This window comes from Nipponia nippon, unplaced genomic scaffold (assembly GCF_047370975.1).
Source record: "Nipponia nippon isolate SJK-2023a ecotype South Korea unplaced genomic scaffold, ASM4737097v1 scaffold_31, whole genome shotgun sequence".
Classification (NCBI taxonomy): Eukaryota; Metazoa; Chordata; class Aves; order Pelecaniformes; family Threskiornithidae; genus Nipponia; species Nipponia nippon.
In genome coordinates, this window is record NW_028262349.1 from 3483340 (window position 1) to 3508744 (window position 25405).

Consider the following 25405-nt stretch of genomic DNA (forward strand, 5'->3'; position numbering starts at 1 on the left):
GGTTTTGTGTTTCTCTTGGTGTGCTTTGCTTGTTTGAGGCTGAGGGAGTTAGGAATAATTTCCCATTTAAAAGTATCTAAAGGCTAAAGAGCAGGATATCAGAATCAGGTATGTAAAGTGCCATGGGGAAGCTGCTTATTAGCAGAAAATGACACGATTTACGGCTCCTGTGTCTGTGGGCTGGGCAGACGAGGACCTTCAGGGTGAGGTGTGCTGCACATCTGCCCTCCTCCGGGTTTCGAGGTGCCTTGCAGGCACTCCTCAGCGGGGGGGAAGCTTGGCTGATGGCATCTTCCCTCTCAGTTCGTCATGAATTTTCCTGATGATGCTGTACAAAAAACTTCTTTTTCTTTTTTTTTTTTCTATGCATCTTTCACCCCTCTGCCAACAGCAGCCCCTGGGAGCGACGCAGTACGGCCACGGTGCAGAACAGCCCATCCCATTGCTCCGAGCTGGGACTTCCCATCTCCTCTCAGGGCACAGCCGCCTCTGCTGCTCACAAAACCTCTCCCCGTCCTCTGTGCTCCTAAATATATCCAGGCATATCCTGGCCAAACGCATCTGCTGTGTGGCGAAACGTGCTGGGCACAGCCTTGTGCTCCTGGCAGGATTGTTCATGGAGGTGATGCTGCAGGCAGCAAGGAGGGAAATATGGCTTTGGGGTGGGAGCGGGCATGTCGGGGTCCTTCCCCAGGCCTCTGGGATCTGTTTAGGTTTCGGTGATGGCGTGGGCAGCAGCAGATGGCTGTTACCTGTCTGTCCGATTCATCTGGTTCACGTAAGGATGTCCAGTGCAGTATAGCAAGGGATGGACACTCAGGTTTCTTTATTTACTGCCAGCTTGTCCTGGAGCGGAGCAGCAGTTGAGCAGATGAGACGAAGGAATGGTGCGTTTTGAGGAGAGGTGCGTGGATTTTGTGTCCGAACTTGGGAGCGGCTGCACAGCCCTCCTTTGTTTCTCTCCCACTCCCAGCCGTAAAAGAGAAGCCCTCTTCATCGCGCCTTTCTTCCCCCTCTGTGTACACATACCGTTCCTGCCTCTCCCGTAGCCAGCCTCCTGCTGCAGTAGTTAGTTTAAACAATAGGTCTTTCATTTCTGAAGATCTTCCACCGTGTGCAGCCCTTCGGTGGGTTTTGAACGGCGAGGGGAAGTCGGATATTGTTCGTGTTCCCACGCCCCTGCGAAGGAAACCGCTGGAAGCCCCCGTGAGTCCATGCTTTTTAAAATGAGGCTGCAGAAACTGCAAAGCGTGGTCGGGAGCAGCCCGTCGGTGGCAAGAAGCGGCCGTATCTCATCCCTCTGGATTAGTTCTCCTGCAGATGAAGCAGGCTGGATGCCGTGCTCCTGGTGATGCTCGCTGGGGTGGGAGCTGCTGTGCCCCGGCACGGCGCAGGAGCCCTGCGCCAGCCTTGAATTAAACGCACCTCCTTACCCTCTGATCTCAGGTCGGAGCTATCTAGGGCATGTTTTAACTGCCAGTATCCTTTTAATTAAACGTGGATGGGAATCGAGGGATTGATTCCTGGCTTCTCTGTTGGCGTTTGCGTGCACCATCGGCTTCGGCCCTCTTCCCCCACCCTGCGGCGTGGTTTGGCTGGGGTGCCAGGAAAACAGCCATCCTGTTTTGAAGCAGTTTTATCTCGCTGGGCTGTGGCGCCCAACTCTATCGCCTTGTGCTAATATTTGCTATAGGAAGCATTTGGCTTCGGCTGCTGTAGTAGTGCGGCTGAAGGCTTTTGCTCTGTCATCGCTCCCCCCTCTGAGCTGCAGCAGGGCTTGCTTCAGGTTTAACATTTTAGTGTCTGTCCCATCCTGGCAGGGCTGGGAGATTAAAGAAACCAGAGAGTATAGACTTGTTCTCGCCTTTCACGCCGAGCCAGCTGATGCGCTTCAACATAAGCCTGCAGGAGAGTATTTGTGCCACTGAATTTGGTTAAGGATTTCCATGTCTTGCCTTGCCAGTCCCTTCCCTGGCTTCACATCCGTCTGGTTGCAGGGTTCACAAGTGGTTAGGTCCCCAACTAGGGGAAGACAGAGATGTCCCAAGTCTTCTCTTGGCTGTTCAAGAAATAAAAGTGCAGCGGAATTGTGACCACATCCTCAAAAAAGCCCCCGAACCGCTCCCTGGAGGCAGCTGTGCTGGGATGTGCACCAGCAGCATTTCGCCAGCCATCTTATGGTTTATTTGGGCCAAGCTGGATGCCAGAAGCAACGCGTGGATCCTTCCTTCCTCTCCTGTCCTGCAAGCAAAGGGCGAGCTTCCTGGTGAACTCAGTGCTCCCCTGAGAAAGGCTCTTTGCAGGCAGCGTGGTGAGCTGCACGATGCGGCACTTGGAAACTTGGCTTCCAGTCGCCTTGTGAAGCTCTAGGTTAAACAAGGAGCCAGCGAGGGCTTCTCCTGGCTCGTGTCTCGGCTAGCACCGTGGGGGAATCTGCGTTAGTTTGTCTTCCTGCCCGACAGATTCGGGAGTGTGGGGATAGGGATGGAGCTGCTGCGGATGGCACACAGTCCCTCCTTCTTTCCTCCCATGATGAAGCCTCCCAGTTTAATTAGAGCCAGCAGGGAGAGAACCTCAATCTTATTATTCCTTCACAGCAGGGCACCAGTAGCATTTCTTGGATGTCAAAAGGAGGATTAAATTAGTCTGCAAGTGAGGGGTTTTTTTCCTCCTTCACATCTCTCTCGGCTCTCTGGGAGGGTGTTAAGCCTCCAAAATCACTGTGGTGATCAGTGCCTTTGACATGGCATGCAGTCCCTGATTACAGCAGAGCTCCCTGCCAGAGGGGTTATTTGCAGCTTTCTGGGCTGCAAATCCGTGGGTGGGTGGGTGGAGAAAAGTGGGAATGGAATCACTTGGGATAATTGTAACCTTCCCAGGTGTATTAAGGACTAAAGGAGGTTTCCGGAGGTGCAACCTTTGCGAATGCGATCCGTGCCCCTTTCTGGCCACGGAGGTTGCCGGACTTTTGGCAGGGCACAGGCGATGGCAGCTAGGAGCGAGCTTTGCTCTGCTGAGCTTGCCCTGGCAGGCAGAGCAACTGCTTCGTGGGTTTTTTCCTCGACTTGGTGTGTCTAGAGAGGAACATGCACCTCGCCAGCTCGCAGCCAGCTTGCCATGGTGCGTGCTGGCACCCCAAGCACGGAGCAGGCGTCCGGGGAAAAAAAAAAAAGGCAAGAAATGAAGGTCAGATCGATTGCCCATCTGCAGGCGGCTGTGGGGTGATAATATCCCTTCGAGCCTCTTGCATGTGCTCGCCGGGCACGGCACGGCAGGGTGCAGGGCTGGGCCATCCTGCCATGCTCTTGCTGGGTCCTGTGAAGACTTTATCTGAGGGTTAAGCAGGAGAATGAAATCCAGAGCTGAGCTGGGCAAAGCAGGAGAGCAGCAACCCTTTCCTTTCCCCCGGTGTCTAAATGTCAAGGGTGAACTACAGCAATCCCTCTTTGTCTGGCATCTCGGTCCGCTGCTGAACTGTGCTTTCTCCGAAAGAGGAAAAAAAGGCTTCCCTTGGTGCAGCGAGGCCCCGAGAGGCTCTCGCCTCGTTTGTCAACCTCGTCGAACCCTCGTTTTGGCTCTGCAGTGATTGATGCTGCACGGCTCCGTGCTGGGCGGTCAGAGCTCTCCACACTCCCCAGCCTCTTCTCCGCAACGTCGGCACTGCCTCGGCAGCATTGAACGGTTGCTGATGTCTCCCTGCCGAGATGCAAGGAGCTCATCAGCCGTGGCTGTGCTCTGAGCAGTGATGTTTGTGCTCAGCACCAGAGCTGGGCGCTTGGTGTACCGAGGGTCTTTGAATATGTGCCTCATTTTTTTTTTCTCCTCCCTATTTTGAGGTCTGGAAATGGGATTTTGCTGAAACACTGAAGATATCGTTCTTTGTAATAACAAGCATTTCTTCTGGATGTCCTGCTTGGTAACTTGATTTAGGGGGGGGCTGAGCACTGCGCGGTACGTGCAGGCACGCGGGGCAGAGTGGCTGGCGTGGCGTCTCCGAGGGCTTTTGAAACTGGATGATTACCTAAAGGGTGGGGGTTTTTTCTTCCCCTCTCTTCCTCAAAAAAGTAAGGAACCATTTTGAATCCTCATGGGAGCAGGAGGGTTCCAGAGGAAGAAAGACTTGATAAAATCAAATATTTGATGTTGAAGTAAACAAACCTGTATTGTTCCTCCAGAACTGGATTTTTGACTACAAACATGAGAAATCCTGGCAATGTCCTGCGGCAGGCGTCAAGCGCTTGGGAGTCAGCGCCTGTTTCCCAGACCACTTTTCATGTCTGTATAGGTAATTTTCTGTCCATTTGGACCAGTTTGGGGCAAGATAATTACTAATTTTGGCCGATCCCTATGTCCTGCGTCCCCAGGCACTGCCACTTGCTTTGCCACACTGGCATGGGGCTGGGAAGGGAACGTTCCTCTCCGTTTGGGCTGCAGGGAAGGACACTTCTGGGTGGATTTAATAAGGCACTTAGTATCTTTCAGCTCGAGCAGTTGAATGGTGAGGTTGAGGGAGCAGGGGTCTTTTCTTAGACAAAATGATATTTAGAAGAAAGCTGATAAGCCCTTCACACAAATAGCCAAAAGCAGCCCTGTCTTTACAGCTTGTCAAACATCTCACCTTTTCACTAGTTTTAGAACAGGCGTCAGCGACGCTTTGATAAATGGATTTGAAAACTTTACCGTAGCTTCTGCAGATCTCTTTATCCTCTGCTTACAAAGGATTCAAAACCCCCGTGCTCCAGATCCTGTGGTCCTCCAGCATTTCCTCCAGGAGCGATGGTTTAGGGCTTTGAGAGGTCTCTGCTCTCTCCAGACTCTGTTCTTGTGCTGGCTGCTGTGAGCAGAGTGTGTTCATTCCCTGTTTACTTGCATTTTGCCGCGTGTGAAACTGAAGCCTTGGCTCAAAATGGAGTCGAGAGACAATTCTGCTGCTTGCTTTTTCCAGCAAGCGTTGGAGTTGGAGCCGTGTGATGTGATTTAAGGAGCTGTGTAGCTTCTGTTGGCTGAGGAATATCCTGACTGAGCCGTGCTTTGGGAGACTAGGAGATGCTTGGATTTTTAGTGGGGCAGTGTTAGCAAAGAGCCACGTCTTTTAGATGTGCTTTGGGCTGTTCCTGCCACCTCCGTTCTCTTGCAGGTGTTGCGTGGACCACCCCTCTTCCCTTTCTGTCCCAGGGACTTACTGCATGAGGTATAAGGAGCTTTAAGCAGTCAGCTACTACTGTGCCTGATTCCTCCTCCCTTGTTCTTTTTCTGCAGCTGGTCAGTGAGAAGGTTGGAGGAGCTGAAGGGACCAAGCTTGACGATGACTTCAAGGAAATGGAAAAGGTGAGTAGGGAACGAGAGAGAGCTCTGAAATAGCCCATCTAATTCCTCTGTCACCTTGCTAAAGCCCTGAGCTGAACTTCACTGCTGCTGGGTCATCTTGTCTTTCCTACAGAAAGTGGACCTGACCAGCAAGGCGGTTACAGAAGTATTGACCAGAACAATAGAGTACCTCCAGCCGAACCCAGGTGAGTCCCTGGACCTCTCCTGTCCCCTTCCCTCTGCCCCCCAGTTTTCCAGGCAAAGAGGGCAGAGAGACATCAGGGAGAACCTTTGTGGCCCTGAGATGTTGGTCACCAGCCCACGTTTGAGATCAGGCATGCTGCCTCCCTTGTCCAGAGGTGTGCTGGGTCATCTTGTATGCGTGGCTGTCCTGTGGCCTCGCTGGCCTCGCTAGCAGGGTCTGGCTCTTGGCACACTGGTGCTTTGTGACTCAGATAAAGATCCAGATACCCCTCTTGCCCTGTGCTGTGTTCCTGGGCTGTAAGATGCTGCTGTTGCTGTTGAACAGTGAAAGAACAGATACATCTTTTGCCTTGGACCTCGAGAGGCCCTGAAGGGGACCCGTTTTTCTTGGGATGTCCAGAAAAAGTGGAGTCTCTGGGCTGGGAAGGGGTGGCTGGCTTTGTAGGCATCGCCTCTGGAGCCTGCTGTCCTGCGTGCTTCCAGCCAGCTCCCTCAGAGAGCACTCCAGGGACTATGGGAGGGCTGGGGAAACTCCTTTGGCCTTCACTGGTGAGCTGTGGGGAACTATTTTTGCTTGCTGTCTTGGAAAAGAAACTTCTCTTCTCGTAGCGAATGATATTTGTGGTAGATGAAGACAATAGGGCTTCTTGGCTTTGGGTGTAGCTTTAAAAAAAAAAGTTGGCAGTGGCCAGCAGCTGCTGGCAAGTCCAAGTAATTGCAAACACGGCTGTGGCTGTTTCTGTGCCAGCTTCCAGAGCCAAGCTAACCATGCTCAACACGATGTCGAAGATCCGCGGGCAGGTGAAGAACCCCGGCTACCCGCAGTCGGAAGGGCTGCTGGGGGAGAGCATGATCCGATACGGCAAGGAGCTGGGCGAGGACTCCAACTTCGGTGAGTGTCCCATCAGGCCAGCTCCCCCTAGGAGCGTGCAGATGAGATGGCGAAGGCTGCTGCCAAATTTCCAAGCTGTTATCCTAAATTCTGGAAGGGCTGTGTGACCCTTTGTGTCACCTAACAGTACCGGGGGCTCTTAAAAGAGGTTTGAAGGCTTCCACCCAGGGCAGCAGGGAAGGGACGAGCAGAGCCCAAGTGTCCTGGATCCCAATCCATGGCGTTAAGTGCAAAACCACCTCTTAATGCTTTCTTATTAAACACTGAGATAAATTTACATGTAGGAAAAAGTGCTTCCTAGCTTCTAAACTGAACAATGGTGACGTGGAAACTAGATTGAGCAAGATGCGGAGTGCCAAGAAATCTTTTTGCGTGGCCATTTGTCATAACCATATGTGACTTGCAGGGGGGAGCGGGGTGAAGCCTTTCGGTGACATCAATTTTAACCCACGAAAACATCAGCCTGCGCACGTGACAGACCTGGTACAGGACACAGCTGGCTGATGGCTTCCAGCGCGGGGAGGAGCCTTCTTGCCTCAGGAAAATTAAAAAGCTCTGGCTACTTTTGTGGGAGTGACGGAAGATTCCCGAGAGCGGCTCTGGCCAACTCCGAGCCCTGCATCTCTCTTGGCTTGCGGGAACTGGAGTGGTTACAGAGAGCAAGGGGGAAGGAAGTTTTTAGAAGAATACACCAAACCTGATTTCCTTTAATAGCCTCTCTTTAAAGGAACACTTAACTTGATGATAAATTTCTACGTTAGTACTGCGTCTCTCCCTAGGACAGGTTATCTGGAGTTACCACAATTGAAATAACTCTTCTTGTATATTTATTTTTCCAGCTGGACAGTAGAGCGATGTTTTCACTTTACCCTCTATTTCACTTGTATATTCTCCTGTGCTAACGTAATGCTGAAACAGTTGGTTTGCCAAAGCTGCACAGGAATAATTTAATCTATAAATGGTTTCCACTGGAATAAAAAGCCAAGACTAAAAATGCTTTGCTGCAAGTCCGTCTGGCTTAGCTGTCATTGTGGTGGGAGCCTGAGAAAAGCATGAAACGAAATAGGTTTCAATAAGCCACTTTGAGCTCTCTGATTGAGAGGGGAGGGGAAGGGATAAGGTTGGCCCGGTAGAGGTTAGTATCTAAAATGAATAAAAGGCTGCAGGTTTGCTGCCAGCATCTGGGGAAACTTGAAAAGTTGGTCAGAGCGCTCTGGGCTTAAAATTGTCTGAACAAAAGGATGGCCGGGCTGTATCAGAGCGAACGCGCCTCTGCCCCGGGCTTCTCTTGCCAGCAGTGGCCAAGGAGCAGAGCAAGGTTAAAGCACTGCATGGCCAACTAGCAGCTCAGTGACTCCCTGAGCTAACAGGGAGTTTAAAAATATCGCTTTAAAAAATACTTTACCTTTTCCTCCCTCTGTGTAGTTGGTAGAGATTGTTCCTGTTTTTCAGAGGAAGAAACTGAAGCGTGTTAGTGAAGCGTCTTGTGCGGTGTCAGTACCAACAGGCGGTTGCCTGCTCTCAGGCCGGGCACCGCTCGCTCCGTGCCAGGCTGGGAGATTTGCTCCAGATAAAATGCGGGGGTGCTGGGCGGGGGACGGAGCTTGCACACGCTGGGTGTCTTGGCAGAATGGCTCTGCATGCAGCCGCCACAGACTTCGGCTCTGTTTAACTGGCTGGCCCCTTCTCCCTTTCTCTTCCCTTCCTTTTCTCACTTCAAGGCGATGCGCTTCTTGATGCTGGCGAATCTATGAAGCGGTTGGCTGAAGTGAAGGACTCACTGGATATTGAAGTCAAACAAAATTTTATTGATCCCCTCCAGAACCTGTGTGACAAAGACCTGAAAGAGATCCAGGTAAACACAATGATGTTTTTCCCTCTAGTTTCTGGCCTCCCCTGGCTATTAGTGCATGTAACCGCTTGCTCTGTCACGGCGGGAGCCAAGGACTCGCATAGGTATCGGGTCTGTTCCCCTGCGCTGTGCGTGCTTTCTCTCTCCAGAATCACTAGTGTTTCCTCCCTGCTCAGCACCGCTGCCGCTACTGCTCCTGAGCAGCTCGTAAGGCTGGATGCAGGTTCGAATGGTTCGTCATTTACTGTGTTTTACGGACGATGCTGTGAGAGTACGTCCCAGCGTGCGTTCTGAACTTGCTGAATTTGGTTCTTTGCGCTGTGAGCTCCCAGCCGTGTTACATTTGGGCTGCCTGGCGTTAAACTTCACAGTGTTCTTTCCAGCTGTTGGCTCTATTCTGTTGGTAGCCTGGATCCTGCAACATAACTTTCAAGCTATTGAGCAAGCTTTCCTCTAGGTCTCTTACGCAGCATCTCAAGAAGGCCCTTCGGTGTCTCGCTGGGAGACATGGAGCTTGGTAGCTCCCGTGTGCTACCACAGAGACGAGTCCATGCAAGGCACGGCCAGGCTTTGTAATAGGATCCATCCCAGCCTGTCATTCACAAGGCAGCGCTCTCGAGTGAATTTTCGCTTGCGGTGGTGTCCCAGATAAAATAACTGCCAACTACTGTTTCACTACTTATCTGTACTTCAATTCTGCAGGCTGCCGTAGAGCTAATTTAAACAGTCGTGCCCTAAGCAGTCAGGGGATGCAATGCCCAAGACCTGCATCCCAATTCCTGATCTCCAGAGATCCCTGTCGCTCCTGGGGAGCTGAAAGTAGCGGGCCAACTCTTCATCTTCCTGAAAGGCTTGCATGGGGAACAGACTCAGGCTGCTCCCTGCAGTGTTTTCCTCCAGCTCTTGGCTGGAAGGGGGTGAAATCACATCACCATTTCAATTTGTTGAGGGTTGCTTCTTAGTAAAAAGCCCCCCGCAGCCACGGCAGTTATCCTCTGCCAAACTGAGTTCGGATGCTCCACTCCTCCCTGTCACCTGCAGCTCTCGCGTCCTGCAGTCTGAACAAAGGTGGGAGCCGCAGAAGCGAGTGCTCCGAGGTCAGGTTTCTGAGGCGAATGAACTTGTCCTGTAACTAGAGCTGCCTTCCCAGCAGAGAGCTTGGCTGCTCCCATTCTCTGGCTTTTCCTTCTTTTCCTTTACTGTTCATAACCGTCCTCTTCCCAGCACCATCTCAAGAAGCTGGAAGGCAGACGCTTGGACTTTGACTACAAGAAGAAACGACAGGGCAAAATCCCTGATGAGGAACTTCGACAGGCCATGGAGAAATTTGAAGAGTCCAAGGAAGTAGCGGAGACCAGTATGCACAACCTCCTAGAAACCGATGTGAGTGCACGGGGCGAGCGCCGGCTCCTCTGCCCCGGGCTGAGAGCTGCCGGGTGGGTTGCGTGTTCCTGTGTACGCGAGGGTGGGATCTCTCGAGGCATGCAGAAGTTAGACACTAATTTACACTCTCATTTTTGCAACGGTGGTTTTGTTCTCTGAATACCCAGATCTGAGTGCCCAGCACGTGGCTTGGCGGGCCTCTTATTCTTTCTGTAGCCCCTCTTCCTGATCCAGCTCCTGGCCAGAGGAGACGCTGGGGCTTGTACCAAAACAGGTCTCTTCTCAGTGTGCTGGTGGGAGTAAGTTTGGGCAGGTAATGCAGCTTACTTGGGAAGGATTTGAACAGCTAGCAAAGCCCAGAGAGTGGTAGGAGGTGTCCTCTGTCCTGCTGAGTCTTGGTCAGTGCCTGACCGCTGGTGTCTGAAATCCCAAACCTTCTCCACATCTCCCTGGGGAAGCTGCCCTTCGTACACGCTCCCCAGTATGGTCTCGGGCCCCCGCGTGCGATGCAGGAGTCTCCTGTCAGCTGGGGAGAGCCATTCATCCCGCCTTGGTGTGATTCTCGCAGATCGAGCAGGTGAGCCAGCTCTCAGCCTTGGTGGACGCCCAGCTGGACTACCACAGGCAGGCGGTGCAGATCCTGGACGAGCTTGCAGAAAAACTGAAACGCAGGTGAGTCCCACGGTGCTGTAAGCGCTCTCGGTTTTCACAGCCACAATTTGTCCCTGTGGTACCTGTCTGTAAATACCTGACTCTCCCTCTAAATCTATCCACTGGTGTTAAAGCTGCTTCTTGCAGTCACTAGAGCTTCAATCCAAACTTCCTCCAGGTTGGAGGGAGCGATGGCAGCTGCACAACCCGCTTTCAATGATGAGCACGTTCTGACATCTGAAACAAAGCCTCTGTGCTTGCGCTGTGGGCAGCTGGTCTCTGCTGGGCTGAGCCCTGCCTGAATCAGGTCTGCTCCTCCCAGGGAGGCTGGAGTTGAATTTGGCAGGGGTGAAGGAGGGTGAAACCCCCTTCATGCCAGGGCTCACGGCTCCTGGCACTGTGGGCGTTGAGCATGGGAGTGTCTCCCAAGAAGTGCCTTTTGGCCAGACCCAGGATCGAGTCAGGAGTTGCATCACGCTGTGTGAGCAGATGGCTCGGATGTCACGAGCTGGACATGCCTGGCACCCTGTGTCACCTGGAACTGCCTAGCCTAGAGTCTTTGTGCCATTAGCTTCAGTTGTGGTTAAGGAGGGGACCTGGAGACTGGCTGGGGTTGTGGTCCAGAAAGGTCTGTGTCAAGCATTCCCAGTTGCTCTGAGGACCAGAATGTGAATGCAGTGTGGTAGGAATGATGTAGGTGCTCTTCCACTGGCCTGTGGCCACCACCTACATCGCCTCCTTAAAGGTGAGCCCTCCGCCAGACCCCTCATTTTCCAGCAAGCCCTACTCTCCCTTCTGTCTACGTGACGGTCCCTGGTGGACCCTGCCGCAGATGTGGCACTGCCGCGTCTGCCCTGGAGTTCTGAGCCACGTGAGCCTGGCACGTGGTGTCTGGTGTCTGGCACGCAGGAGCAGGGAGAGCCGTGGAGCTGCCTGGTCTTGCAGCTCTCCCTGCCCCTCCTCGAGTGCCTGACCTCCGCAGCGGCCCCGGGGAACGTGCGGTTGCTGCCAAGGTGCCAAGAAACACAGAGGCGCTGTTGAAATACCGAGCGAGGTGGTTCACATGACTGCCGTGACTTGCACAGTCGTTCTTCCTGCTGCTCTGTCTCACCTGAGCAAGCATCTCCCCAAACCCTGGCCGAGGAAGGAGAGGTGGCTTCGTTGCATCTGGGGCTTCCCTGCAGAGCCGGGGACGTGCCTTCCTCAGCCTGGCGTGGGGTGACTTGGACAGAGCCAGGGCAGCCTCTCCGCTTCTCGGGGCGATTTGGCGATGCTGCCTTGCTGTTCTTTCCTCGTAGAAGAAACTGCTGAGTAGATCCTGTGTCTGTTTTGAATTAAGAAGAGCTGGGAGGATCCTGCCAAGCAGGAGCTGTCGAACTGCAGCACGAGTGTCCTCTGCTGGCCTGAATTGCCTGAGACACCTCCGTAGCAAAGCCCGGGGCATGTGGCCCTCTCTAAGGGCCAGGTCCCAAACCCTGGGCAAGATCCATCTTCAAAACACCCCAGCACAGAGGGTTGTGCAGATTCTTGTCTACAAACCAGTTTTCTCCCCTGTGTAGCCACCAAGGAGAATAAATATTACATTGATCTCCTCATACTCTGTTTCATATTCCAATTTATCCACATTTCTTTTCCGTCTTCCAGAATGAGGGAGGCCTCCTCGCGTCCCAAGCGGGAATACAAGCCCAAACCCAGGGAGACGTATGACTTCGGAGACACTGACCAATCTAACGGGGGCTTCTCTTGCAATCCTACCCCCAAAGTCTCAGGTAACGTTGTCCCGTGTGTGTGCACACAGGTCCCTCTGGAGCAGCCTCCTGGGGATGGAGGGGAATGCCTGGAAATGATATTTCTGGTGTGCTGGATGTGCCTGCACGGGCTCTGAAAAAGTCAGAAATGCCTCAAGACTTGGGCTGTTTTCTCTTGGGGCCCAGCAGCCTTTGTTATATTGGCTTTGGGGATGTCCCAGCGGGGTCTCCAGCCCAGGCCGCTCGCCTGTAGTGCCCAGTCAGCGCCAGCAGTGGCAGACAGGAAAAATGAAGCATCTCTCGCTCCCTCCCCGTCTTCCATCATGCTGCATTCGTCCCTCCCTGGTCCCGGCGGGGCAGGCGGGTTTCTAACACAGCATGTGGGCCGCCCTGTTTCTCCTAACAGATCCTCCCTTTAGGCCCTGCCTTTCCCTCTCTCCAGTTCACGTTGTTTTAAGCATGTCTCTTTTTGTTTGGAAGCAGCTTCCTCCTCTTTCCGATCCGACAAGCCGTCCCGGGCCTCCGTCAGGAGTATCCGTGAGTTTCCTCCCTCCACACTGCATGATGTGTGACCATCTCTCCCCATCCCTCCTCACTCCTCCTTCTGTGACGCTGCCGCTTGGAGCCGCTAATCCCTCTGTGCTGAGCCTGGCCAGCAGAACACCCCAGTTAAGCTGAGCTAAGCCTTGAGCTAAGCCCCAAATTAAAACAGCCACGCTATATTGGTATTTACCACCCCAAAGCTGGGGCCTTTGCTCACCCGGAGGAGTTGTAGCAGCTATCGTCATGCAGGCATGTCCTGCGTGAGGCCACAGGGATCAGATGCTCTTCCACGAGGTATCAGACATCCTGAGGATTACCCGTTCTCATTATGAGCACCCAGCTTGGATCTCTCCCACTCCTGCTTGTGCTGGCCCCCCATACCCCACTGCTGAAGGCTGGGGGGAGCGGGTAGAGCCTAGGCACGCCGAGAGGGTTTTGTGGCCCCAGCTGGGCAGCGAGAAGCCTTGGATGGGTTGTGACTGTGGGGTCTGCAGGTCAGCATTCCTGCTAAAGGGACCGGGGGGGTCCCGCTGGGGTCCCGGGGCTAGGCTGGGTCTGTGGCTCGGAGGCATCGCGCCGGGGAAAGCTCCTGGTGGTGCAGCAGTGGGGCAGGAGGGCTTGAGGAGCCTGGTGCAGGGGAGGTGCTGTGGTGGTGGGGCCAGCCTGGTATTTTGGGAAGTTGTCTCAAAAACATGAACCTGCTTGGCTGCCGCTTTTGGTGTTTTCCGAGTTCTCTTCTAATGCTGGGTCTTTCCTTGCCGTGGATGTTCAGCAGACCAGATGTGCTGGCTGCCCTTCGTGCTGTTCCCCCTGCCCTGGTTGGAAGAGCTCTAGCACAGAGCCAGGCAGGCTCTGGAGCAGCCAGGAGGGGAACGGGGGCCCTGCAGACCCTGGTGGGCTCTGTTAGCTCGGTCCCTTTTCAGTAGGATCCCTACGGCTGCAAAGCTGAGTGCCTGCCCATCCCAAAACATCGGTGCGTAGACAGAGCCAGCAGCAGCTTTCCCTGCTATAAAAATATCCCCTTTGCATCAAAAGGTCTGGTGCTTAAATCATGGAGCTGAGATGTGGGAAAGGGACTTTGGTTTTCTCCCTGTTTTTGGGGGGGCCTCGCATGTGTCACCAAGCTCCTAATTGATTTGAACCCCTCTGCCCCGGGAGGCAGGCGCCGTCCTCTCCCTCCCGTCACCCTCAGGCTCAGGGTGACCCCTCTAAAGGGACCCCCAGGGTCCCACGTACTGGTGTCCAGCCCCATCGGTGACTAACTGATGAACTGCACGGCAGCTTCTCGTCTCTGGAGGAATAATGTGGCTTTCCTGATCTAATTCAGGTTGGAGTTTAGCTTAGAGCAGGGGAAGTGCAGGCAGGAACAGGCAGCACGGGGTGCCGGAGGTGGGAGTCTGCTTTGGGAGAAGCTCATGAAGGACGTGGTTGCAGCAAGATGGCAGAGGCACTAGTGAGCGAAAACCCAGTGAGGAGTTTAAACTGAGTTAATGCTTTACCATCGTGGGGGCAAAGTGAAGGGCCAGCTCCTCCCGGGCAGGGCAGAGCCGGGTTGGGAAACCAGTTGTGCGAGCCCTGGCTCTGGCAGAGCCAACGATCCTGCGCTGTGTCCGGATCTGGCGTCCGCCAGCGTGAGCGGCAGGAATCCCCGGTGTCGGCAGAGCCGGGGGCTTGAGGAAGGGGGTGTGCAGGGGGTCCGGCTCACCTCTCCCCCCCTGCCTCTCCCTGCAGCCCCCCTGGACCAGCCCTGCTGCAAGGCCCTCTATGACTTCGAACCCGAAAATGATGGCGAGCTGGGCTTCAAGGAAGGCGACATCATCACCCTGACCAACCAGATCGACGAAAACTGGTACGAGGGCATGATCAACGGCCAGTCGGGCTTCTTCCCCCTTAACTACGTGGAAGTGCTGGTTCCGCTACCTCAGTGAAACGGCATCGCTCCCGTCCCCCCTCCGCTCGCGCGGGGCCGAGCCTCCATTCCACCTCCATCCTGACACTGGCCCTCTCCAGAGGCGGGGCTGTGTTATCGCTGCATCATCTCGGGGCGAGATTGCCACCAGGGAACAAGCCAGAAGGGTCGAATGGCCCCCACACCCCTCGTGAATTTGGTTATTTTAGGGTTTGTTTGGTTTTTTTTTGTCCTTCTGGTGCTTGAACTTCGGTACTTTGCGCACCCTGCCAGGTCCCCCCCGGCTGTACAATTGTCGCGGGCCTCTCCCTGTCTAGTTTTTGTCTTTCCTTTGGGTCAAGCATCCGGATGAGCCAGGTGGGAGAGCCGGGATGCATCCTTCACGCTGAGCATCAGCGTGGGGAGACGCACGGCCCAGTGGCAGGGGGCAAAACCTTCGACCCCCACCCCGTTGAACACTACCCCTCTCCCTGCCGATGCCCAGCCTCCCTACAGCCCAACACCGCTGCGGGACCCTGGCTCTCCCCGCTCCCGGGGGCTCAAGGGAGGGATGCTGCGGCACAGCAACACTACGACACCCATCAAACACTAAGCCAGCCCCGTGGCGCGGGTGCTGAGCCCTGCCTGGGGCTCTGTGCCATCCCTCCCCGCCCTGGAGGGACAGGGCAGGGATGTCCCCTGCCTCCCGTTAGCCCTTTGCCCCCTCCCCGCAGAGCTCGACTCCAAAGGGGGTGGCTGCTCCCTTCTGCCCTTGATTTTAAGTATTTTAAGCCAGGTTGCTTCTGGACCTGGGGCTTTTCCTACTACAACAAACTTTCCATCGGAGCTGGGGGATAATTTGAGGGGGGGGAACTGGGCCACGGCCCGGGGTCTGCCCACGGTAGGGCAGAGCAGGTCCTGGCTCTGCGCTTACTCTCCCCAGGGAGCTGCGGGACCGGGGCTTGGCCGATCCTCACGTGCCTTTCCTGAGCCCCCTGCCCCGCAGCCACCCTCCTTGCGGGGGAGCGATGTGCCCCTCTGCCGCTGGGTTGGGTGGGAAAAGGCATCGTGCATCTCGGCACCGCTCCTGCCGCCCCTTAGCCCCTGGCCTTCCCCCGCATTCCTTGTTATGGGGGTCAGGATGGGGCCTGGCAGTGGCAGCGTTTGTCCTGTCTCTCACTCGACTCCGTGGTTTTTCATGCTAGAAAAGTGGTTTCTTCTCCACTCTCCTTCCTCAGCCTTCGCTGGGCTCCGGCACCTCTCCGAGCCCCAGCTCCGCACCGGGCCTGTGCCGCAGCACGTCCCTGTCCCTGCTGCTCCCAGCTCCTGTTACAGTTACACAGCCCCTTTTTGATGATTTTAACCGTGCATGTCGATGTTTGTCCGATCCTCTGCCGCGCTGCGCTCCGAGCGGGCTGACCCCGGTCCCAGAGGCGGGGGGCACGGGGCAGCTCCCCCTCGCTCCCGGCAGCGCAGGGAGCCCAAGGGACCCGTGTCCTCGAGGCCCTCCCCTCTGTCCCCTCCCTGGTGGGGACCGGGGTCACATCCCAGGAATGGCGGCTCCTGCTCAGGTGGATTGAAATGCGTTTTGTCAGCTGGGACGACTTGCTAGACCTTTTTTTGTAATGGTTTCTCCTGGTTTTTAGGGGAAAAAAAGACGACCCACAAATCTCGACTTGTATCTCTGAATGAAAGTATTAAATGTTTTCTTCTTTCTAACGGCTGCGTCCTCTCTGTGAGCGCGAGGCCGGGCTCCCGGGGGCCACGGTGGGATGGAGGAGCAGCCCCGGATGAACGTCCCCCTAATTCAGCCCCCAAACCCAGGCCAGATGGTGCCTGCAGCCCGCGAGGCCGCCGTCCCTCACCGCGGCACTAGCTGGATGTCCCCAAGCTGGCGGGGCTGCACGCTGGCCGCCTCTCAGGAACTGCTCTTTAATCAACTACCACTTCCACAAACAACTTACAGCCGAGACTCCCACCACCACCGCCGCCACCCTCCCCGGGGGACACCGGGGCAGGGCAGGAGCCGGCGGGGGGCCGGGACCCCTCGGGCGAGCTCCCTGGAGCAGCGGGCGATGCGGTGTCCCCGCGCCGGCTCTGGATGAACCCCTCGGGCTGGGGGGCTGCCGAGCCGAGCCCTGGCTGCTGGGAAGGCACCTGGTCCGAGTCGAAGGGGGGGTCCGGCCCCTCAGCTGCTGAGCTTGAGGAGGCTGTAGATCTGCTCCAGGACGTGGGTGAAGCTCTGGTCTTTGGGGGTGCGGGAGGCCAGGGAACCCTGAGAGGGGGACGCAGCCCAATTAATTAAAACAGTGGGGTGGCTGGAGGCGATGCCGTGGGTGGAGCCCCCTCCCCACCCAGCCCAGGGGAGGAAGCGCCCTCCTCACCTTCAGCTTGTCCAGGTAGGTCTGATCCTGACTCCACAGCTCCTGAAACTTCACCAGGTCGGGGGCTCCTTTGTAAAACTCCACCAGCAGCGTCTGGGGTGGGGGGAGAGAGGGGCTGCAGGCACTGGGGCTGCCCCGGGCTCGGGCACAGGGTCCCCCCACCCCTGCGGCACCGAGACCGCGGCAGCGCGGCGGGGATGGAGAAGAGGTTGTCACCGTCACCGGGGCTAATGGCAGGATGGGGACGGGTGGCGGAGGCCCAGCCAGCCCCCATCGTTGTCCTTGCTGCGGTGGACGGGATTTTTAGGGCCCCCAGCCCACGCTCACCATCTCCTGCAGGACATCGTTGGTGAGGAAGCCATCCTGGATGTAGGCCACCTCCACGTCCATGGGGATGCCGTAGTCATTGGGCCGTTGCTGGGGGACGGGGGAGCAGGGGGTCACCCCACAGCCCTGGGGCCACCCCCATCCCAAATACCCCCCTGCCGGGCCGGTGACCACTTACCTCCGGCGGCGGCATCACCCAGAAGGGTGTGATTTTGGACTCCACGCCGGGGTTGCCGTGATAGTAGGGTCCTGGGGGGGGACAGATGGGGCTGACACGGGGGGTGACAGCAGCCCCAGCACCCCGGGACCGCGGGGACTGGGCTCTTACCGCAGATGAGGGCCAGGCAGGGCTGGAAGCCGTTGCCGCTACCCTGCAGCTTGAGCTGATAATCCATCTGCGCATCGATGTCGTGCAGGGAGGGCAGCGCGGGGCCGAAGGGGTGGCTGTGGTACCAGCCCACCAGCGACAGCCCCCGCAGGAACAGGCTCTGGCAGATCTGGGACGAGCCGACACCGTGGGTCCGGATCCCCCGGGACCCCCAGGCCACCCCCCCCCAACCCCGGGGCTGGTTTACCTCCTCCTCCACGGCACCGGCGGCCTCGGCATCGCCCAGGCGGGTCCGGCACGGGAAGGCTCGCAGCACCGTCAGCACTGCGGGGGGGGGGGGGGGGGGGGTACAGGGGTGGGTGGGCTCCGCCGGGGGCTGGGGGGGGGGGGCGGCCACCCACCCACCCCACTACCTACGTTGCGTGTTGGTGTCCCACCGCCCACCCAGGTACCCCACCACTTCGCTCCGCGTCAGGTGGCTGTGGAAATCCTAAAGGAAAAGGTTAAAATCAACAGTTTGGTGCCAAAATGATGCCTGGGACACCCCCCCCCCCCCGCGGGTGTCCCCAGCGCCATCAGAGATGTCCCAGCCTGTCCCCCCCGGGGAGGGGACGCACCAGGAGCAGGAGGACGTTGCTGGAAATGGCCACGTTGAAGGGCTGGAACTTGTTGATGGCGGCGAAGGACGTCACCTCCACCAGGGTCTGGGGGTTCCTGGAAGAGCCGCAGCCCCGCTGCCGCAGCCGCCCCCGGCCCCTCCTGCACCCACGGGGCCGGCGGTGGCACCCGTGGGGCTTGGGTCCCCGTCCCTGTCGCACCCTACCTGGCCGAGTCGCGGGTGCCCAGGGTGCAGTAGCGGACAGGCACCCGGGCTTTGCTCTCCAGCCTTTTCCCCAGGGGGCCGTGATCTGGAAAGCACAACGCCCCGTCACCGCTGCCGGGCTGCTCAGGGTCCCCCGGGGCCCCCGTGCCACCTTACCTGTCCCCGCCGGCTCCGCCAGGCTCTTGCACTGCTGCTTCTTGCTCTTCTCCTCTGGTTTTTTGCTAGCCGCCGGCTCCGGCACGGGCGCCCGACCCTCCCTCGTCGCCTCCTCCTCTTCCTCCTCGGGCATCTCCTCCTCCTCTCCCTCGCTGGCCAGGCTCTGCGGGCAGCACGGGGTTGGCACCCACCCCACCACCCACACTGGGGGGAGCACCCAAGGGTCCCGGAGCGGGGGTCCCGACCCACCTCCTCGGCGGGCGGCGCGTTGGGCTGGTGCTTGCGCAGCCAAGCGGCTTTGTACTGGTCCAGCTTCTGGCCCTTGTAGCGGACGGACGCCCAGCCGCACCCCGACTTCTTGGCGGGGTTCACCAGGCGCTTGCAGTGGGTGGCCCAGGCGCTGGGGGAGTTGAAGACCTGCCCCGTCTCCTGCCAGGTGATGGTCCCGTCCGCCCCCAGGTCCCCCACGAATTTCTTGCCCTGGGGAGCGTGGTGTGAGCGGCGAGGCACCCGTCGGTCCCCCGGCCCCCATCCCTGTCCCCCGTCGTGTCCCCGCGCTGACCGGGCTCACCAGGTAGTAGATGGAGAGGACGCCGCGGGCGGGCTCGAGGAGCCCATCGCGGAGCAGGACGCGGAGGGTGATGCCGCGGCGGGTGAGCACGGCCCCCCGGGTGCCCCCCGCCGCCTTCGCCCCGCTCCCGGCCTCCGGCTCGGCCTCCGCCTCGTCCAGCCCCGGCTCCAGCTCGTCCTCGTCCTCCTCCAGGCACTCGTCCCCGCCGGGGGAGGCGGCCGCCAGCGCTGCGGGATGGGAGACGCCATGAGGGGTCCTCGCCGGGGGCAGCACCCGTGGGTGTCCCCGCAAGAGCAGCGCCCTTGGGTGCCCCCCGTGCCTGCCTGTGGATGGGGACACCGGGACTGGGATGCACGGGGACACGAGCATGCAGGGACACAGGCAGAGGGGACAGAAGGACACGGCGGGGATGGACAGAGGGACAGACGGACTCAGGGACAGGGGGATGGGGGAGAGGGGACCCAGGGCCAGGAGGGTGGGGGACAGTGACGGGGGGGTGAGGACACAGGGACATGGTGAGAGGGGGCAGGGGGACAGGGCGACAGGGGGATGTGGGGGATGTCGGGGTGTAGGGACATGGCCGGGGGACAGAGGGACATGGGGACAGGGGGACGCGGGTGCGGAGGGGGGTCAGCCCCCCCGGGGGCGCACGGCCCCGCCCCCGGGTGCCCCGGGGCCCCCGGCCGCTCGCACGCGCGCACCCGGCGCCCCGCGTGTCCCTGCCCCGCCGCGCGCGGGATTCCCCGTGCGGGTGCGGGTGCGAGCACGCGCAGGTACACACGTGCGTGCAGGGGGGGGGGGGGGGAGCGTGCACGCAGGTGCACGTGTGTGTGCACGCGCGTGTCTGCACGCCGTGCGGGGGGGGGGGGGGTGCGCGTGTGTGCGGGGGGCGTGCGCGTGTCCCCGGTACCCGCGTCTGCGGGGTGGCCGGTGCGCGTGGCCGTGCGCGCGTGCCCGGTGCGTGCCCGGTGCGCGCGTGCGGGCGGCGCGCGCCCGCCGGTACCTGCCATGCTCCGCTCCCGCCGCTCCCGCCGCTCCCGGTGCGCGCGGCGGCGCCACGTGATGGGGCGGCTCCGCGCGCCCCGCCCAGCCCGGGGGGGGTGACACCGGCACCGGGGGGGGGGGGGCAGCCCCGCACCTGCCGCACCGGGGGGGGCACAGACACACAGACCCGCACCGGGGCCCTTGCCCCCCCGCCGCACCGGGTCCGCGCCCCCCCGGGGACCCCTCCGGGACCCCCCCCGCTGCCCTTCGCCCCGGCCCGGGGCGGGGCTGCCCGGTGCCCGCAGCCCGGGAGCGACCGGAGCGGCCCGGCGGCACCTGCGGCGCCTGCAGCGGCGGCGAGCGGAGATGGCCCGGCCGGTGCCACCGCCCCGGGACCGGTCCCGGGACCGGCCCCGGCCCCGGCCCCGGCACAGCTACGAGGGCTTCGTGGAGAAGCGGGAGCCGCGGGACAAGGTGGGCCGGCACTTCCCGGGACCGACCCCCGGGATCCCCGGACTGAGCCCCAGCAGCACCCGGGACGGGGACCGACTCCCAGCACCCCCGGGACCGACCCCCGGGAACCCCGCACCGAGCCCTAGCAACCCCCGGGACCGACCCCCGGGAACCCCGCACCGACCCCGGGGTCCCGGGACCGACCCCCGGGAACCCCGCACCGATTCCCCCCGCCCCGGTCCCCTCCGCCGCCCGGGGCCGTGCCGGTGCGTCCCCCCCCGCGGAGCCCGGTGCGCCGCCGGTGCCGGTGCCCCCCGCAGCCCCCGGTGCCGGAGCTCAGTCCCGCCCCGCAGGGCTACCGGAGGGTCTGGGCCGGGCTGCGGGGGCTCACGCTCGCCTTCTACGAGGGGCCCCGGGACTGCGAGGTACGGGGGGGGGGGGGCGGGCTCCGGGCAGGACCCCCCGGACCGGGACCCCCGGGTGGGACCCCCCGGACCGGGACCCCTGCGACGCTCCCAGTCTGTGGCCCCCCCCCCCCGTGGGATCCCCCCCAAGACTGAGACACCTGCGGGCCGAGACCCCTCAGGGTGGGCACCCCTAGGTCCCTCCCCCAGGACAGAGCACCCTTGGGTGGGACCAGGGGGCTTCCCCCAGGCTGGGACCCCCCCCGTGATCCCCTGGGGCTGGAACCCCTGAGGTGGGACCCCAGGATTGCCCCCCCCCCCCCAGCTGGGGCCCCAGGGGACCCCTGGGTAGGGCCCCCCTCTGAGTGGGCACCCACGGGTGGGACCCCCATGGCTGGGACCCCCTCAGGGTGGGCACCTCCAGCCTGGCACCGCTGTGATGTCCCAGCGTGGGACCCCTGGGGTGGCACCCGTGGGTGGGACCCCCAGGCCAGGACCTCCCCAGGGTGGGACCCCTGGGACCCCTCCAGGCTGGGACCCCAGAGACACCCATGGGCCAGGACCCCCTCAGGGTGGGCACCCCCAGGCTGGGACCCCCTAGGATGGGGACCCCCAAGGTGGGACCCCTGGGCTGGGAGCTTTGGGTGACGCTGGGGGGGGTCCCCCAGGCTGGGACCCTCGATGGAGGTGAGGGTGGGAGCCCAGCCTGGGGCAGGGGGACGGGGGTGGCCCGGAGGGGGCTGAGGCCTGGCACACTCGTGTCCGTGGTGGCGGTGGGCGGGGGGGCCCACACTCGGGTGCCCCCAGCCCCTGGAGGTGCTGGACCTGGGCGAGCTGGTGGCCGCGCGGGCCAAGGGTGGGGGCCTCGTCCTCAGGCTGCGGGGCCGGGAGGTGACACTGAAGGTGAGGGGCACCCCACGGGGGGTCACCGGGGGGCTGGGGGCGCCGGGGGGTGTCAGGGGCACAGGGTAGCAGAGGGACATGGAGGCCACCAGGCAGGGCAGAAGGGGGGGCTGGGGGGGGACCCGGTGTCCCTGGTGGGGTGTTGGGGGACAGGGAGGTCTGGGGGACTGGGGACGTGGCGGGGGGCACAGAAGGGGACGTGCAGGCATGGAGGGGCAGAGGGGACAGGGTCTGGGGGCTGAGTGGGACACAGGGGCCCGGGGGGGGCACAACAGCCAGGGCTGGGGGACACGGGGGGGAGAGGGGACAGGATTTGGGCACTGGGGGGCACTGGGGGACACGGGGACACAGGGGGCAGGATTTGGGCACTGGGGGACACGGGGACACGGGGGGCAGGATTTGGGGACTGGGGGTCATAGTGGGTAGGATTTGGGGATAGAGGGGGCACAGGGGGCAGGATTTGGGGACTGGGGGGACAAGGGGGCACTGGGGGATGCAGGGGGCAGGATCTGGGGGTACAGGGGGTGCAGAAGCAGAGGGACAGGGTTATGGGGTGCAGGGGGCAGGCTTAGGGGGACGCGGGAGGCTTGGGGGGGGGCACAATGGACAGGGTACGGGGACACAGAGGGTGCCGGGGACAGGCCACCCTCATGTCCCCCCGTCCCTGGCAGGCAGAGAGCCAGGAGGCGCAGGAGATGTGGCGGGGATTCATCCTGACCATGGTGGAGGTGGGCGCGGGGCGCTGGCCCCGGGGGGTCCCGGTGGCGGTGACTCGGGGTGCCAGCGGCAGTGACCCCGCCGTGCCCATCGCCCCGTGCCCCCGCTGCAGATGAAGGTGCCCACCGACCTGGCGCTGCTGCCCGGCCACCTCTTCCAGCTCTCGGAGGCCCTGCGCGAGGAGCGGGACTGCAGGGCCACCCCTGGGTCCCCCGCCACCCCCGCGTCCCCCACCACCCCCAGCCCCTCCGAGCCCCTGTGAGTCGGGTGGGTCGGGGGCCGTGGCGGGAGTCTCCATCCTCACTGGGATGCACTGGGGACCAGCATGGCTGGGGGTGGCCTGACTGTGGCTGGGGGTGACAGGGCAGGGCTGTCCCCAGGGTCCCCAGCTGCTTCTACGAGGTGACGCGCTCGGAGGCCGAGCGGCTGCTGGAGCGGAGCGTGGGCGAGGGGAACATGGTACTGCGCCCCGGGGGGCACGGCCGGGGGGTCTCCGTCACCACGCGCCAGGAGACCAACGGGTGAGCGGGGGTCACCGGTGCGGGGACAAGGGATGGGTGGCATCGTGGCACGGGTCCCCTGGTGAGGGGTGTCCCCCTGGGCATGGGTCACTGTGTGATGGGTGTCCCCCCAGGGCGAGGGTCCCCATGGAAGGGGTGGTCCCAGGGTGAGGGTCCTTGTGCAAGAGGTGTCCCCAGAGCATGGGTCCCCATGCAAGAGGTGGCCCCAGGGCGCAGGTCCCCATGCAAGGGGCGTCCCCAGGGTGCCGGTCCCTGTGCAAGGGGTGTCCCAGGTGCGCGGGTCCCCATGCGAGGGGTGTCCCCGTGCAAGAGGGGTGGCAGCCCCCGCTGACGCAGCCCCCGCGGCAGCACGGTGCTGCTGAAGCACTACAAGGTGAACCGCGTGGAGCAGGGCTACGTCGTTGATGTGGACACGCCAGTGAGTGACATGGGACAGAGCTGGGCTGGCCCTGGGGACAGGGACCCGCCCCCCCGGGCACCCACCTGAGCCCCTGGGACAGGCCCCACAAGGGCTGGGACCCCTGGGCTGGGATTCAAGGGATTGGGACCCCCAGCAGCTGGGACACTTGGGGCCTGGGACCCACAGGGACTGGCACCCAAGGGACTGGCACACATGGGGTCTGACAGCCCCAAGGCTGGGCCCCCCAAGGAGCTGGGCCCCCCCCAATGCAAGGAACCCTGGGAACTGGGACCCCCAAAGGGCTGGGGCTCAAGGGACTGGGACCCCCAAATGGACTGGGACCCCCAAAAGCCTGATACCCAAGGGACTGGGACCCCTAAGGGCTGGGACACCCAAGGATCTGGACGCCCCAAGGCTAGGATCCCTGGGAATTGGGACGCCCCTAAGGGAGTGGGACCCAAGGGACTGGGACCCCAAAAGGATAGGGACCCCCAAAGGGCTGGGACCCAAAGGACTGGGACCCCTGAGGGACTGGGACCCCCCAAAGGGCTGGGACCCCCCCAGCACCCAGGAGCTGTGGGCAGGGAATGGGGGACTAACAGGGGGGACCCATGGGGGGGGGGTGTCCCCCAAGTGACACCGTGTCCCCCACTGCATCTCCCCCAGTATCACTGCTCCTCGCTGGCCGAGGTGGTGCAGTACTTCGTGGAGAGCAGCAAGGGCAGCCTGCAGCCCCTGCACCGGGAGTGCAGCCCGCGCCTCGGTGGGCACGGGGGGCTGTGGGGGGCCATGGGGGTTCAGTGGGGTTTGGGGGGGTCTTGCAGGACGGTTTGGGGGTGTTGGGAGGAGTTACAGGTGGTGGAGGGCATCTGGGGGGAGTCTTTGGGGTGCTTGGGGATTGCTGGAGAGTTGCATGGGTGTTGGGGTGACTTGGGGTGCTGCGGGATGGTATGGGGGGGGGCAGAGCTGCTGGGGTGCCGCAGGCTGGAGGTCTGGGGGGGGGTTGGGGGTGTCAGGGGCAGGCAGAGGGTCCGTGATGCCCCCCATGCTCTGCTCCAGAGCTCGTGGAGCCGGATGGTGAGAGCGGGGAGGTGACCCAGGGCGGGTGGGAGCCCCCCGCAGCAGCCCCCACGCCCCAGCCCCGTGGCCTCAGTGCACTGAAGCCAGCCCTGAGCCCCCATCGTCGCCCTGCGCTGCAGCCCCCGGGGGGGCCCGGGGGACCCCCCCCATTTAGCACCATCCAGGAGGAGCAGACCTACACGAACGAGGAAGGTGAGGCCAGTTGGGCTTGGGGAAACTGAGGCAGGGAGGGGCACCCCCATGCTGACCTCTGCCCCTCTCCATAGGTGAGCGAGACCCCCAGAGGCCGGCGCCCCATCCTGCCCCCCGCCGTGCCCTGCTGCCGCCCCACGACTATGGTGAGGGGGGGGTTCGGATGCCTGGGTCCCACTGCTGGGGGCTCACCGGGGGGTGGCAGGATCCTGTCCCCGGCTCTGGGGGGCAATGGGGATGAGCGGTGGAGCAGAGCGGTCCCTCTGGGGTCACTGGGGGGGGCGAAAAGGGAGGGGGCCCAGCCACTGGGGTGCTCGGTCAGGTGGTCACCCCCCCACCGTCGCACAGGCATGGCGGAGGAGCTCGCCAAGAAGCTGCAGCTGCGCCGAGCTCTCATCGAGGACTGATGGGTGCCAGCGCGGGGAGGGGGGGCCCCAGCTGCCCCCTGCTTTGTGCCAGGAACCAGCTGGGGCAGCAGTGCCCCCCCCCCCCGGCCAAGCTGCCCCCAGCCCCCCCTGGCCCAGGCACCCCCCAGGGCTGAGGTGGCACTGGGGAGGGGGCCAGCACTGGATCCCCCAACCCGCATATTTGGGGGGGCACCACCCCAATAAAGACACTGCCCCGCTCAGCCCCGTCCCGGCTCCTCGCGCCGCAAGGGTGGCACCGGGACCCCCACCCCTCCCAAAACCCCCTT

The 25405-nt window shown here is 61.1% G+C and overlaps 3 protein-coding genes across 13 annotated transcripts in view; 2 read left to right on the forward strand and 1 right to left on the reverse strand.

The window, feature by feature from the left end:
* Positions 1 to 16187, forward strand: part of SH3GL1 (SH3 domain containing GRB2 like 1, endophilin A2) — a 29853-nt gene extending 13666 nt beyond the window's left edge. The window contains exons 1-10 of one of the 4 annotated variants that reach the window (XM_087769247.1): positions 4264 to 4285; positions 5260 to 5328; positions 5441 to 5513; positions 6260 to 6403; positions 8125 to 8258; positions 9480 to 9638; positions 10207 to 10310; positions 11934 to 12058; positions 12518 to 12574; positions 14312 to 16187. In XM_087769247.1, coding sequence (XP_087625373.1) covers positions 5320 to 5328; positions 5441 to 5513; positions 6260 to 6403; positions 8125 to 8258; positions 9480 to 9638; positions 10207 to 10310; positions 11934 to 12058; positions 12518 to 12574; positions 14312 to 14508 — 1002 coding nt within the window. In that variant the 5' untranslated portion in view covers positions 4264 to 4285; positions 5260 to 5319 and the 3' untranslated portion in view covers positions 14509 to 16187. Of the gene's footprint in view, positions 1 to 4263; positions 4286 to 5259; positions 5329 to 5440; positions 5514 to 6259; positions 6404 to 8124; positions 8259 to 9479; positions 9639 to 10206; positions 10311 to 11933; positions 12059 to 12517; positions 12575 to 14311 lie in introns of those variants that run through there. The other 3 variants (XM_087769244.1, XM_087769245.1, XM_087769246.1) reach the window with 3 other exon arrangements.
* Positions 16188 to 16386: 199 nt separating this feature from the next.
* On the reverse strand, positions 16387 to 20107 carry MPND (MPN domain containing). 2 transcript variants are annotated; one of them, XM_087769243.1, is made up of 13 exons: positions 20061 to 20107; positions 19058 to 19284; positions 18736 to 18966; positions 18487 to 18649; positions 18331 to 18415; positions 18125 to 18221; positions 17925 to 17997; positions 17755 to 17831; positions 17508 to 17676; positions 17358 to 17428; positions 17180 to 17269; positions 16853 to 16945; positions 16387 to 16743 (listed from the first exon to the last, which is right to left on the reverse strand). In XM_087769243.1, the coding sequence occupies exons 1-13, from the start codon at positions 20065 to 20067 to the stop codon at positions 16657 to 16659; spliced, it is 1470 nt and encodes a 489-aa protein (XP_087625369.1). In that variant the 5' UTR covers positions 20068 to 20107; the 3' UTR covers positions 16387 to 16656. The 2 variants fall into 2 exon arrangements, with proteins under 2 accessions (XP_087625369.1, XP_087625368.1); XM_087769242.1 differs by having other exon boundaries at positions 19049 to 19284.
* Positions 20108 to 20348: 241 nt separating this feature from the next.
* On the forward strand, positions 20349 to 25339 carry STAP2 (signal transducing adaptor family member 2). 7 transcript variants are annotated; one of them, XM_087769399.1, is made up of 11 exons: positions 20349 to 20515; positions 20848 to 20919; positions 21706 to 21801; positions 22473 to 22529; positions 22631 to 22776; positions 22899 to 23039; positions 23388 to 23457; positions 24106 to 24202; positions 24499 to 24711; positions 24786 to 24857; positions 25060 to 25339. In XM_087769399.1, the coding sequence occupies exons 1-11, from the start codon at positions 20408 to 20410 to the stop codon at positions 25116 to 25118; spliced, it is 1131 nt and encodes a 376-aa protein (XP_087625525.1). In that variant the 5' UTR covers positions 20349 to 20407; the 3' UTR covers positions 25119 to 25339. The 7 variants fall into 7 exon arrangements, with proteins under 7 accessions (XP_087625525.1, XP_087625529.1, XP_087625528.1 ...); XM_087769403.1 differs by lacking the exon at positions 24499 to 24711; XM_087769402.1 differs by lacking the exon at positions 23388 to 23457 and having other exon boundaries at positions 24639 to 24711.
* Positions 25340 to 25405: the final 66 nt, after the last annotated feature.

What these genes read in the sequence shown, in the direction of transcription:
- STAP2 (XM_087769398.1), top strand. Translation starts at nt 21,450, where the DNA reads ATGGGCCAGGACCCCCTCAGGGTGGGCACCCCCAGGCTGGGACCCCCT. An exon ending in CCCAGCCCCTCCGAGCCCCT is followed by an intron (nt 22,777 to 22,898) that starts GTGAGTCGGGTG and finishes GGCTGTCCCCAG; the next exon opens with GGTCCCCAGCTGCTTCTACG. An exon ending in GGAGTGCAGCCCGCGCCTCG is followed by an intron (nt 24,203 to 24,498) that starts GTGGGCACGGGG and finishes GCTCTGCTCCAG; the next exon opens with AGCTCGTGGAGCCGGATGGT.
- MPND (XM_087769242.1), bottom strand. An exon ending in TCTACTACCTGGTGAGCCCG is followed by an intron (nt 18,967 to 19,048) that starts GTCAGCGCGGGG and finishes CACGCTCCCCAG; the next exon opens with GGCAAGAAATTCGTGGGGGA. An exon ending in CTGCCTGGCCCTCATCTGCG is followed by an intron (nt 17,429 to 17,507) that starts GTAAGAGCCCAG and finishes GTCCCCCCCCAG; the next exon opens with GACCCTACTATCACGGCAAC.